The sequence below is a fragment of the Drosophila suzukii genome, chromosome 3 (genome assembly GCF_043229965.1).
Source record: "Drosophila suzukii chromosome 3, CBGP_Dsuzu_IsoJpt1.0, whole genome shotgun sequence".
NCBI lineage: Eukaryota > Metazoa > Arthropoda > Insecta > Diptera > Drosophilidae > Drosophila > Drosophila suzukii.
Window position 1 is genome coordinate 2,870,561 of NC_092082.1, and position 13,732 is coordinate 2,884,292.

At 40.9% G+C, this 13,732-nt stretch overlaps 3 protein-coding genes across 18 annotated transcripts in view; 1 reads left to right on the forward strand and 2 right to left on the reverse strand.

Moving 5' to 3' along the window:
* RpL8 (ribosomal protein L8) overlaps positions 1 to 13,732 on the forward strand; it is a 107,488-nt gene that overhangs the window by 8,085 nt on the left and 85,671 nt on the right. The gene's annotated exons all lie outside the window — the stretch shown is intronic.
* On the reverse strand, positions 199 to 4,448 carry LOC108013380 (purine nucleoside phosphorylase). 5 transcript variants are annotated; one of them, XM_017079204.4, is made up of 5 exons: positions 4,008 to 4,448; positions 3,459 to 3,587; positions 1,933 to 2,004; positions 508 to 1,279; positions 199 to 444 (listed from the first exon to the last, which is right to left on the reverse strand). In XM_017079204.4, the coding sequence occupies exons 1-5, from the start codon at positions 4,130 to 4,132 to the stop codon at positions 358 to 360; spliced, it is 1,185 nt and encodes a 394-aa protein (XP_016934693.1). In that variant the 5' UTR covers positions 4,133 to 4,448; the 3' UTR covers positions 199 to 357. The 5 variants fall into 5 exon arrangements, with proteins under 5 accessions (XP_016934693.1, XP_016934694.1, XP_016934691.1 ...); XM_017079205.4 differs by lacking the exon at positions 1,933 to 2,004; XM_017079202.4 differs by lacking the exon at positions 3,459 to 3,587 and having other exon boundaries at positions 4,008 to 4,447.
* Positions 8,040 to 13,732, reverse strand: part of Spn (protein phosphatase 1 regulatory subunit spinophilin) — a 53,102-nt gene continuing 47,409 nt past the window's right edge. For 4 of the 12 annotated variants that reach the window (XM_036814900.3, XM_036814898.3, XM_036814897.3 and 1 more), the window contains 6 exons: positions 13,466 to 13,519; positions 12,748 to 13,348; positions 11,146 to 11,971; positions 10,452 to 10,588; positions 9,734 to 10,002; positions 8,040 to 9,678 (listed from right to left, as the gene is read on the reverse strand). In XM_036814900.3, the coding sequence (XP_036670795.2) occupies positions 9,412 to 9,678; positions 9,734 to 10,002; positions 10,452 to 10,588; positions 11,146 to 11,971; positions 12,748 to 13,348; positions 13,466 to 13,519 (2,154 nt within the window). In that variant the 3' untranslated portion in view covers positions 8,040 to 9,411. The remainder of the gene's footprint in view (positions 9,679 to 9,733; positions 10,003 to 10,451; positions 10,589 to 11,145; positions 11,972 to 12,747; positions 13,349 to 13,465; positions 13,520 to 13,732) is intronic. The other 8 variants (XM_036814903.3, XM_036814901.3, XM_036814908.3 and 5 more) reach the window with 5 other exon arrangements.

Genomic DNA, 13,732 nt, shown 5'->3' on the forward strand with positions numbered 1-13,732 from the left:
TTTAATTAAATTTAATACATTTGAATTTTCTGTGCCATATTTTGCGCATCACTGATGGGTGACCATTTTCAACATTTCTCTTCCACCCAAAAAGTATGCTACCTTTCGCAGAAAATATAATGCGGTGGCAGCCCAAAAGTATGCTTTAGCATTTACCCCGTTAAAATTCATTTCAAACCCAATTTCAAACCAAGGAAATGAGATGAGATATTTCTAGTTTATTTTACATAATTTAGTTAAACTATTCCCTATGCTTATACTGTAAATTTTAGGACAATCCGGGTGAGTCTTAGATGCGAGTCTAGTGAATTAACTAATGTTAAATTTAGAATCCAACGCTATTTCTTCGTTCGCTGCCTAAGCGGATGCCAGGTGGATTTCCCGGATGAGACGGGATACCAGTTCGCAGCAGGCCTTCTGTCTGTTCTTGGCCACAGCCATGACCTAAAGAAGGAGTACTCCAGTTAGTTTTCTACTTTAATAAACATGAGAGTAGTAAGAACATACCTCCTCGTGGTTGGCCTCCTCATCCTTCTTGTCGCTGTACTCGGTGGCGCACTTATTCGTGATCAGGCTGAAGGCGAACACCTTCATATCGCAGTGCCGGGCAGTGATCACCTCGTGGACGGTGGACATGCCCACCGCATCCACGCCCATCATGCGCAGAGCCTTCAGCTCGGCGATGGTCTCGTAGTTGGGACCACCGAGGCAGGAGTAGACGCCCACATGGATGTTCGACTCGATGCCCATGGCCTTGCCGATCTCGATGGCCTTGTTGATCAGATCCTTGTTGTACGAGTTGACGAGGGCAGGGAACCGGGGTCCGAAACGAGGGTCATTGGGTCCCTGGAGCGGGGAGTTGCCGGCGAAACCCAGCATGTTGACATGGTCGTGCATCAGCATGATGTCGCCCACCGCGAAGCGCGGATTGATGCCACCCGCCGCATTCGTGGCGAACAGGTACTCCACGCCGCACAGCTTCATCACGCGCACCGGCATCGAGCACTTGGCCAGCGGGTAGCCCTCGTAGAAGTGGAACCTTCCCTGCATCGCCATCACGGTGGCGCCCTCGAGGGTGCCGACCACCAGTCGTCCGGCATGGCCCTCCACTGTGGACACCGGGAAGTTGGGGATCTTCTCGTACTCGAAGATCTTCGGGTCCTGGATGATATCGGCCAGCGAGCCGAGCCCAGAGCCGCAAATGATTCCGATCTTGGGGCGCATGCCGGAGCCCTTGGTAATGAAGTCGGCGATCTCCTCGATGACCTCATAGGGGTACCTAAAGAAATTCGGAACAGGAATTAGTTATTAGAATGTTTATAATGATATTGCTGTTTCGGACAAAGATATTGATCGTTCACTTATTTATAATGGAAAGAATAAACGATATGGTACATGGTACACTGGCAAGAGATCCTTTTTATCTGATTGCCTCGATGATAAACAATGCACTGAATAAATGGAGTTCCCAGAGGGAACAAAATAAGATACAGGTACCAATTGATGAAATTCCCCTAGGGAATATAAATAGATACAAAAACCAATCAAAGTTTTATCGGAACAAATAAGTTTGATGATAATAAAACAACAGAAGAACAACACAAAAATCTACTGTGAAAAATAATAACTATGAAGAATGGGACTACTCTAATTTGAGATAGTTTAAATGAAAATAATGCAGTTATGGAGTTAACTGTGATAAAAACAAATCATATATGGTTAAGAACTTAAAAAGGATTCACAATAACAGAAATGTAATTTAAGGACAAGGAAAGCTCCGAAGAATTGATACACCCTTCGTTGAGATCCTCATTAGCTTAATTTTACTGCCAATCACATAGATTATGGATAATGGAAACCATTTGGTATTTGAATAAACTCGATGAAGATTGAACACAGAAAAACGGAACTCAGAAGAATTGGTCTACAAACGTGTCTTCGTGGAGAACCCGCAAGGCCCTTAACTCTTCGGGCGTAAGCTCGCATCGGATTTTTCCACTTCCGCTGCAATTGAGGGAAAAAAATTGTTTTGCTAAGTAGGTTACCAAAAGTTTTATGATAAACAGATATGAAGCTGAAATAAAAGTCAACAAAACACAGAGATAAGAACCACCTCGTATCATGGTACTTTTTTCTTGACAATCACAAGAATGTAGCAAAATTGCCGTGACCATTTATCTCGCTTGATTGTTGGAACCGGCAATTAAGTTCTATTGTAGCCATAAAGAATCCAGGTGGTACGAGGCTAAACTGCTCGAACTTGAACTGCAAGTCGAGTTATGTTAAGATGTTGTTACCAAAACTGAACTCACGACCCCCCACGTGTTTGTTTTCGGATCAGTTCGTTATAATTGATAAGCATCGTATGATGATGATGCCGTATATTATCAATATTACATGGGGAAAAACAAAAACAAACCTTTAATAGTAAACATAAAGTGCGTCATTAAAATGAAATCTCTTAATCACGCATAACTTACACTAATTGGGAACATTTACCATAATCTCATTAATTAATTGATTATTCGGTAGCCAGTAATTTATGGAAATTCGATATGAACACGCGACGCGGCATTTTCGCCGCTTCATCAATATTCAATATTCCATCGAAAGAAAAAACTAGTTTCGAAACTAATCAATGCGGCAACATGTTATAGTAGCGTTCTTTATCGAACCATTTGCCAATTACCCGTATCTGTGGTAAAGATAACGAGTCGAAGGCCTGTGTCAAGATCAGGGAACACACCCGCTTTGCACAGCCAATCAGTAGGAACCGATTCCCCCCAGCTAACTGGGCCATTAAACACTTACAATCTTGGCTTTTAATCAGCAAATGGTTTGGTACACCGAAAAAAAAACATTAAAAAATTCAAAAATGATCACAGAACGTGACTAAACAAATTGTTTACTGTATTATTTATATGGAAAAAACATTAATAGGGGGACCATCTTTAAAATTGAAGTGCTGATATATTATTTTCTGTGTACTAAACGGGGATGAACCCCAGCCAAGCCGAACCACTCCATATAATCGTATGCAGATTAAAGATCATTTTAATGACTTGCAAGAGTCGAATGACGAAATTGATAAGCCTGGAATACTGGAATGTCTTAATTTAAATTCAAGAGTTCCAAGTTGAGCTCATTTCTTGATAGTAGCATTAGGAGCGGAAAGATCAAGGACAGGGTCTAGCTCTGTCATTTGAATTTATTATTTTTAATTTAGGTTGGTCAAAAACAGTAAACAGAGAGATCGGAACTTACAGCTGACTTTCGGGGGTGACTATGATTTGCAACCGAGTGGCAGGATCGTTGATGGCGGTTTTGGTGCCAGCCTTGCCCTTGGGATTCGAACAGCAATCGGTGTTACACATTTTGAAGCCAGGGGATATAGTGTTTTGGGGATCGAACAAATATAACCGACTGACAGGTAGGGCAGGGGCTCTCTATCAACTTACAGCAGGCTCTGTGGAGTGGGTATGATCTTCTCGCCATTCAGACTCCCTGCCTTGGCGCCCTTCTTGTCCGTACAGGTGTTGCCTCGATTGGAGCCACCTGGTCCGGAGCAACAGTCGCGGGAGCACATTCTGCGGGTTGGTAAGAGTTCTTAGCCCCAAAACGGCACTAGGCAGCGAATTTTGGTTGGGGTTTCTATGTCGGAACTTGGATTTCCTGTAGGCCGGAGCGTGTTTTCTGAGTGACTGAAAGTCACAGGCGTCAGGAGAAGCTACTGGCAAGGCCTACTGGATAGCCAAGGCCATATCGATTTGGCCTCATATTAAAAGCGGGTCAGAAAAAAAAGAGGTGAAGGCAAAGAAGAGGCTTGCAAAAGGACAGGTGGCGCAGTGGGGTTAAGGCGAGACCATAAAAAGCATTATTGAAAGCCAAGCACACTCTATTGGAAGTTTCAATTAAAGCTGATTGCACTTAACGAGCTCCTGGCGTGTGGGCCTCCCATTTAATAGAGCCCCTTTATAGGTCTTTAACTATAAACTCCCCACACTTACGTGGGATTCTCCTGGGCTGTGTAGTCCGCCGACTTGTGTCCATTGCAGTGTCCATTGCTATGTCCATTGCTGTTTCCATTGGTCTTGGCTGTGCCATTGCCATTGGCCACCTTGTAACCCGTCATTGTTGAAGTCGAAATGGAGCTGGAGATGCGCTCTTGTTCAAACGAAATACACTGCAATTATATAATCGCCTGAGACGCGCTTCTTCTGGTTATGCAAATCTAACTTTCACGCTTTGCGAATTATGCCAAAATCGACTGTCCACGCGAATCAAAGCTAATTTAGAAATGTGCAACTGGAATTTCCTTTGTAATCTCGTTACGTTTCACAAATGTTGTTTTATATGGCCGTATGTGGTACTATATGTGTACTTTATGAGGTATTTCTTCTTAGCGTTTGCTGCCTGCTCGAGTGCTGATTGTAAAATGAACGCTGCCGACTGATGGACGAGGGTTTATAAACTGGAGGCCCGACGAAGTCGTCGTCGCTCTGCTTCAGGAAAAGATTCTGTTTCTGAATCTCGGGGATCCAGATCGACGATCTGCTCTGCCGAGCCTCTGCCGGCGTTGATTGTTCAGCATTCAATTCAAAATCGTTTAGCGGGTATGGGTGTCGCATATTGTTGTAGTGCCGGAATCGTTGCTCCTAACTAATTGAATTGAGCGAATTTAAATATTTCAAACAAAGTGTGTGCCGGAGAAGAAAAACAACTCTTTTAGTTACACACTCGATGGGGTCTAATACCAAGAACCATAAATGATTCCGTAAATTTCCGCTGATAAGTTTTTAAAGACTTTTTGATATGGGTATGCTTGCATTCGAAAAACACCTGCAGTTCTTCAGTGAATTAGTAAGTTGTAAATATTGGTTTTATCTTTATAAAATTAGGTTATTAAAAGGGAAAGTATAATATAACAATATGGTAACAATATTCGAGATTAACTAAAATTACAATTTTCAAATAGATTGTTCTAGTATTCTTAAGACATATTTTATAAATGGGTCTTTAAAAATATTAATAATGTACTAGCTTTAAGTTCGAAACCGAAAAACCTTATCAGAATTGTTTAAATCGTTGGCCAAACAATATTATAATCAGTCGCGCTATTTTTAAATATTTTTCAAAACATCCCACTTGCCGAGAATTTTCTATAATTCGTTCGCTAACCTTTGATAAGGATTATCAATAGACTTGTCGGAAAGTTTTACCAGGTCATCAGTTTCCAGCCAGACACCTTAGAGTCAACACGAGTCGAATATGTCTGTTGTAATAGGGATTGGCTTTTGAATCACCCAGCAACCCATTCATCCCCCCGATAAGAAATTGCGAATGGATCTTAGTCGCACCCGTAAGTACTTAACCCAATAATGCGATTCTTAATAAAAACAATAAGCAATGATGTATCAACACTGATAAGGATTCAAAATCAATATAGAAGAGCTTATCTCTTCATGGGGGGTACATAATTCTTGTGTACTAAGCCACAGTGACGATGATCCGAATAGCAAGGCCTGAAATCGGTAAACAACTTTATGGGATTACGCAAAAGTACAATCAGTATCAGATCCAAATGAAAAACATTATTAAAATTGGTACAGGACCCAAACTGTTAAAAAATTATAGCTAGTCAAGGCGAAAGCTTTTACAAACAATATTGCTTATAGACCCTATAGTATTTCCCAGACTAGACAAACTAATCAATTGGGATCTGAAAAATATTACAAATATATTATACCCTTCGTTGCTAGGGTCTCTGTTGCTAAAAGTATTTTTCAATTTCACTAGTCGTAGTCAGCAGAAATTTAATCAAAACAAGATTGCGTGAGAACTAAAAAGTCATGATAGTCAAACCGGGTATTGAATACTCTAATCAATCGGTGTAAAATAAATCGTCTTTTAAAATTAAGTAATGCCCGAGATAAAAATGGGAAACCCAAAAACCAAAGAAGACCATTAAATTTGACCTCTGCGCAAGATGCGTGCCACCAAAGTGAGTGGAAAATTCCCAGATGATAAGAAAATAACCCACGAATGCTGAAAAATGTTCCATTCATGTTTCCGTGGAAGATTCGAAAGACTGGCTCCGATTTTTGTATCTGTTGGTGGCCTCTTCTCAAGAAGCGTGTCTATTTCTATGTTGGATTTGCGACAGAGTTTCCCACTTTATGCAGTACAACAAACCCATTAAGATGTTGTTTTTAAACCAGGAATACTGGACAACTCAGGCAGATAAGAGATTGTCAGGCGAGTAAACAATAAATGCATTTCATATTTAGGTTTATTTCAGAGTATATTTATTAGCACTTTTTTTGTGATGTATTATTTTCCATGATTTGTAAGATTGGTTTTGCGATTTTACTTTTCCATTTACTTGTTTAGCTAATTGCAGTTTTGTCATCAATATTAATTGGCTAGTCGCAGTAATTGCATAGTGTAGTGTTTATTTTATGAACTTTTACAATCCTTTTTGCGATGGCCAATTCAGTTTTGTTTGTTTTTTTTTAATTTATTGCAAGGGTAATTTAAATTCCGATTCATATATGTGAAAGTAGTAATAATACGGCAATTTTCATTCACCCATGTTAATTATTCAATCGCCAAAGAACTTCGCAATTTCATCGAAAGATTTACAACTTAGCAAAGAATTTTTATCTTTCTGTAAATCTATCAATAAAATTCAGACTTTGTTTGGTCACTAAATTGAGTACACAAAATGTAAGGAAACTGATTTTGAAATAAACAATAAAAGAAACCAACTGAAAAGTTATACCAAAAGAAAAGAACAAATCAAATATTAAATCACTTGAGCTGGGAAAACACAATAAAAACAATACCTTTTTCGGAATATTTTGAAAAATGGAAATATTTTTAAACCTCCAGATGGATTCACACCTCTTCTTGTCGAAGCCACAAAACCCAGTCAACTTTGTTTGCAAACGGAGAACTAAAATAAGTATTTCGAAAATGTTTCAAAACCTACAAGCGAACTGAATAATGTTGAATATCTAATGGGTAATATAATTTACTTGATTTAAGGCATTTGCGGGACTTTAAATGTTTCAACGTATTCGTGACAGAGGATTTCGGAATCTATAAATTCGGAAGTTGACAGTTCCCATTGGAGACCCGATTAGATGGTCGTTATATCCTCTGCTCAATTATTATGGTTGGGACGGTTTTTCGCAATGAAAAAGGCACGAATGTGTTCTGTAGGTGTCATACATTTCGTTTTTTTAGGTTTGCGACTGGCCCCTACTCTTTGAGAATTTCGGGGCAACAGCTAAATTACTTTTATCATTTAATTTGATTTAATTTTACGAATTTTTAACTGGTTTTTTGATTGTTAGTTCGTTTTTTTTTTGTTTTTTGAGTGTGTTAAATACGGTGTAAAAAACGCTTACAAACAATTACCCAAAAATAAACTTTAACTGAAGTACATTCTCAAAAAAATAACAATTATCTTGAAATACGGCTGAATCCGGTTTTTCGAAAATGAAGCGGAAGTTTTGCATTCATCATCGGACGCGTGCAGCGTCTGAATTTACCGATTTCATTAATTGTTTTTAAAAAGGTGTTTTTATTATTTTTAGTAAGTAATAACGGTTGATTTTGTTTTGTTTTTTTGTTGGTGGCACTGTTTAGAGGCGAGCTTTTCAAAAGCTATATTAAGGACTTGCGACGAGACGATTGAGACACATGCGGTGATTATGCGCTGCCGGCCATCGGATCCACGGGATCCTCCAGATCTGAATAGACCGGAGTTTCCACCTGGCCACGGCCGGGGTCTTAAAGTCAAATAGAGACAGAGTGATAGAGAGAAAGAGAGTATTCGTATATACGTATATTGATAAGTATTATATGCTAATTGGTAATCAACCAAGGACTAGTTGCTAAATTTGTTTTTTTTTCCTTTTCCTCGATAAATCAAAGTCGGTTGGATTGTTGTGGCCTTCGCGGGGTGGGGTGACGCGTCCATGGGGAGTGGAAAGTTTCAATCGGATACTATCCGATAAGAACGAGAGCCTTGGTTTATCATACATACACCGGCATATGCACGCGGTTTTATTGCAACATTTCGAAATTATAAGGTAAATAAAACTACGTACACAACACAAGTACACGAAGAAAATACAAATACAAACAACTAAGAATATGAAATACAAATACTAAAGGTTCGTTAAATATATCTATACAAAGTAAAAACAAAGTGAAAAACAAAGGTACAGTCACGCCCATTCACACAGACATACTAGCTAACGAATAGAAATCGCTCTTGAAGCTTGCTTTCTTTTGTTTTTTGGCTGCTTAACAAATTTGGGTGGACATTTTGCATTGATTTGGCTGCTAAAGCTGCTCGAAAAGAAAGCGACACGTATTCGGCACAAGATATACAATCTTTACTATATCTCGTAGTCAGTAACTTTCCCAGCAGCCCGCTTGGTAACAGAAAACACACACTTCCACTAGCTTCTCTACTTAAGTACTTAAATGACTTTCAGGCATAGCATACAGTACAATACTTTAGCATTAATTTTAGGGGGATAGTACAGTACATTTCATAGATGTCTTGACAAATTACTGTTGCACACACATATATATCTAGAATTGAATATTATTGAATATGCTCTAGTCATTAAATTACACAGATTAATAATTAGAAAAAAACGAGACACTCCCTCGGGTGCTTTCTTGGGTTAACTTAAACGTTATTACAATATTATCTTTATAATCTGCCTTTTATTTGAAGCAGTTCTTAAACCGTTCAAGTCTGTTCAGCGAATTCCTTAAGTGTTCTACGCCTTCGTTTGCATTCTCAATTCAAGTGGTTCTTTTTTGGTTTTGGTTGGCTTTTAAAAAAGAATTCCTTTCGTTTGTTTTTTTTTCGTTTATTTTTTTGTTTTGTTTTTAAATTAATCATAAAAATCAGTCAGTCCAACGCCTTTTTTGTTAGTTACTTAGCTTCTTCTTTTGGTTGTGAGTTCGGTTTTTGTCGGGGAAGTCTGAGTGCCATCGGTTGGATGTTGGGCCCGGTTTGAGTCAGGGTTTCGGGGTTTCAATTCTAACCGAGATCTACTGCTACTCTAACGCTCCTGACCTTCTACTTGCTGCTTTCCTTGCTTTCTTTTAGAATAATTACGTCTAGTTGCCATTAGGTTCGATAGGTTAAAATGTAGTACGTATGTATAATAGATGTGTGTTTTACAAATAAATTATATTATCATTACATGCATATAAATATATAACCGAAGAGATATATGTTTTTATATACGCACTTGTTTTTTTCATTTTCATTTTTGTTTCTTGTGTGTGTTGTGTATGCATATATGTATATAGACTACAATATATACTGCGTATGCTTTTGGTTTTTGGCTACTTTGATGCTTATCAACTAGAATTCAACTACTTCTTTTTGGCCGCCTTCTTCTCGGCCTTCCTTATGGCCTTCTCGCGCTCTCTTCTCTCCCGCTCCATGTCCTTGCGCTCCTTTTCGATGTTGGCCTTCAGGTCCTTCAGACGCTTCTTCAGCCGGTGCTTGTCATCGCCGCAAACGCCCAGGGTTTTGAAGTCCTTCGAGTCCAGGGTAAGCAGGGCACCGCCCTCCACGTTGTGCTCCTTGAAGACTGGGATGTAGCGCTCCAGCTCAATTCCCATCAGCCAGTGGCCCACCTGGAAGAGGAGTAGGATTAAATCTTGGAAGTTGATTTGATAGGACTGGACATACCTGATCCTTGGTCCATTCGTGAACGGGGCCACCCTTGTAGGTATAGCCAGTTGCTAACGCCTTGCGATCGGAGAAACTAGAACTGGATCCGGACAGATCCAGGGTGCGGCTGGGGGAGTATCCTGGCGAGGAGCAGCCGGAGGACATGCTGGTGGGCGACGGCGGACCGGTGGTGTGGGCGGACGGCTGCTGCTGGATCTGCTGGTGGTGCTGCTGCTGCCAGGGCACTGTGCCGGGCGGGGAGAGTGATTGTGGAACAACTTGTTTAACTTTGGAACGGATTTACGCATTACGGGTTAGTCGAGAGAGAAGAGGAAAGATAGAAGAGTCTGGGTTAGTAAGATTGCACTGGATCCCTTGGCGTTGCGACGCAGAGCACATGGTATCGGTTGAATGGTTTAGTTTAGACATTCATAGAGATATTTATAGAGAGATATACATATGGGGAAATGCGAGTAATGTAAACGGATAACAGCTGCAATGAACTCTCAAAACCTTCGCATAATATATATGGTTATAACGAAATAACAGTGTTCGATTAGTTGGCTTTTGAACAGTAAACGTATGTACAGATCTGTATGAAATGAGATGATGGGCATGATGTCTTTCGTTTTTTTTCTTGAGGATAGGATCGATCTACTGGTTAGTCTACGGTCTGGCTAGAGAGATTCGGAGGATTGTGCTGGTCTGGTTGGTTGGTTGGTTGGTCATAGTTCACCTTTGGGCTGTGCTTCGTTCACCGCCTGGCGGATCTCGTTGATCAGCGTCTTGCAGTTGATGGCCGCGGCGCTCTGGCTCTTGTTAATCTCCGTGTAATCGTCGCTGGAATGTCGCGAGGATCCATCGCCGAGTCGCCTGCAAAGGTCGAGCAACCGTATAACAGAGTGCATTATAGTTTGTGTGTGTGTTATGCCCAGTATTTATTCCATTTATGATTTTTAACTTTAGTTTCCTATTCCCATAAAATGAGCTAAATTATATCTTTAGTTTTAGGACTTCTATGATTAAAAAATATTAAAAGTATTTATATTCGGAACCCTTTTACATTGGAAAACTAAGGCAAATGTAATTCTCCATATTTTTTCTGTTCCTAAAATTTTAAAATAATTGAAGATAACAAAAATAATTAATTGGAATGCTCCTACATTATAAATATATAATTAATTGAATTGTATTTGAATGTTAATCGAAGACCATGGAGACCATTAAAAATAAATAAGTTTAGCCTAAATAAATAAAGACCTTAAATCGAAACAGTTCTTCAAAAAACATATGGATAGATCTTTCATGAGAATAAATCAAGTGTCTATTGGAAAAATAAGAATTATTCAATTTTAACCAACTTCTAGTGAGTAACCTAGATACATTATTTTCCCTTCACCCGGCCAACTCTCTAGAGAGCCTTAACCCACCTCTCGCGATCGGACAGCGCCTGGTTGAGTTGATCCGTAAAGCTGGATCCGGGCAGTGGAACCTTGCTGCCATTTGGCGCCACCCGCCTCCTGGAGGGATACATCCAACTCTCCGCCGGCTCGTTCTCCGCTAGCTTATCGTTGGAGCCCAGGATGGAGTCGTACGAGCTGTTGAGATCACGATTGCTGCTGGTGGCTGGGCCCTGTCCAAAGGTGGTCATACTGCCACGATGGAAGTCGTTCAGCCCGTTGTCTGCCGGAGAACCCAAGGAGTTCTTGAAAATGCTGGGAATACTGGTGGTCACTGCCTGGGCCGCCTGCTGCTGCTGTTGTTGCTGCTGCTGCTGCTGCTGATGCTGCTGCTTGCTGGGATCCTTGTGGACCTGGGCATACAGCTGATTTATCTGTGCCTCCCGTGCCGTCGACTGGTTGGATGAACTGGACGAGGCGGAGGAGGTGGAGTTCAGCAGTATGGCCGTTGTGGTGCCCAGGTGGCCATTCGAGGGTGTGGTGACCACACTGGCTATTGCAGGCGGATGGTGCTGGAGCAGATTATTCACGTTGGCCAGCAGATGAGAGTTGCCATTGGACAGGCTGATGGTTTCATGGGTGGCAGGAGCACCGGCCAGGTTCAAGGCCGATCCCTCACGCTCCTCCTCCTCATCCGTGTCGTCCAGTGTGCAATCCGAACTGCGGCTGTTGCTCCGGCTGCGCTTGAGGAGATTCCCGTTCGAGAGCTGGCCAAGATCGCCGACGGCTCCGTTCGAAGGGTTACTGTTTCCATTGGCTGAGGGCAACTGGCGATTGGCTAAACCACCACGGGAGGCTTTTGTTTTAAAACCGATTTCGATTGGCAGGGTGCGAATTTATTTTTGATTTTGGTGTTGGTTTTTCAAATTGATTTTGATTTTTTCGATTTGTTGTAGTTGGGCAAAATGAGGGCGCAGCGTGTAGGCGTGGCAGTCACAAAAACACAACGAGCATAGAACGTATAACAAACATGAACAACGATATAACGTGAACGTGAACAGACGGCACACAGAGATCAAATAAAATCGAGAGAAATGGAAAGAAAGAGAATAACAATTAGCACACAATGACAATGACAGAGCACAAAAGAAGAAAGTAGCAAAAGGAAATCAAGAGGAGGAGAAAGTGATTGAAGCTTTAGCCAAGGTGCAGCTCAAAGCACAAAAAACAAAACGCTCACTTAAAACAAGATTATCATGGTTGAAAAAAAAAGAGTTTTTAAGTTAATATAGGTGTTTTTGAAAAATATTGACAATAGTAATGCTTCAGAGCTTTGAAATCGCCTTCGATTTAGTTTAAATCTGGAAGGTCAATGTATATTTTCCATAGCATAGTTTTTGGTTTTATTTTTTAAGAGGTTTCAAAGCTTTTGGGATTTAATTAAAGAAATTGTTTTAAAAATATGTCTAAAAAATGGTATAAATTAATGAAACTAATCTGGTTAATAGATCCATAGATCCATGGTGCATAGGTTACATTTTAAGTATATTTTATTGTATAACCATGACAATCTTGTAGTATAATGAGTAAAAAGGTGCTTGGGTAAGATAATGTGTTGTGGTGAGGACTCACCCAGATCGATTTTGGTCTTGTTAACCGAGTTATCCAGCAGCTCGTGCTGCGGCACTGCCGCATCCAGTTCGTCCTTGACCGGAACCTTTCGCTCCACAGTGGCTGTCTTCACACCATCACCGTCGGGTGAGAGATCGGAGATCTCCGTGTCCGACAGCTCCGTCTCCAGCTTGTGGAAGAGCGGCTTCGGCGGAGTCTTGCGCATCATTTGGGGGGTCAGCTTCAGGGTGGCACTATCGTAGGGCAGGCCCACGGGGAAGCCAGCCTTGCGCTGCGTCTCCTGCAGCTCATGCTCCAGATTGATCACCCGATCCTTGAGCTTCTTCACCAGCGCATTGTACTCGGTGTCCTTCTCTTGGAGGAGCTGCTGATAGAACTCCTCGCGATGGCACATGTCCAGCTCCCGCTGCTGGTACTCCCGGACCAGCCGCTTGGCCTTGTTGTACTTCTTGTCCAGCGCCATGTACTGGCCCTGCGACTGCTGCAGCATGTTCTGCAGATTGGCCGCCTCCTTCCGGATGTTTCCCAGCTCCCGCTCACTCTGCCGGAGCCGCTCACTGAGCAGCTCGTTCTCATTTCCCGTCGTCTCTAGCTTAACCAGCTGGGAAGGTGTAAACAAAATATATTAGTATGCTGTACTTCGAAATCTTTAACAGTTGTGCGATTGATGGATGAGATGATGTCGGGGAAATAATAAATAAAATAACAGAAAACAAACCTTTCGTTTTAGGTTTTGAATAATCTCTTCCTTTACCAGACAACCCATTTCGCTCTGGGGAATACAAAACATAATACATCTTTGATAAGAAAAAATAAGATTATAACAATAAATAAAAAAACTAAATACCATACGTAATTCAACTCAAATTCTGCAACTTACTGAACCAAAAATCAACTAATTACCAAGTTACCAAAAGGGTAAAATACTCAAACGTAATCAAAGTGTTTTGATAATGTGCTCTACAATTTTTCGAGTATCTAAAAT

Excerpts from the sequence above, each read along its gene's own strand:
- LOC108013380 (XM_017079204.4), bottom strand. The coding sequence starts at position 4,132 with ATGACGGGTTACAAGGTGGCCAATGGCAATGGCACAGCCAAGACCAAT. Across the intron at positions 3,588-4,007 it reads ACAGCCCAGGAGAATCCCAC|AATGTGCTCCCGCGACTGTT; the intron begins GTAAGTGTGGGG and ends ACCAACCCGCAG. Across the intron at positions 445-507 it reads AGGAGGCCAACCACGAGGAG|GTCATGGCTGTGGCCAAGAA; the intron begins GTATGTTCTTAC and ends CTCCTTCTTTAG.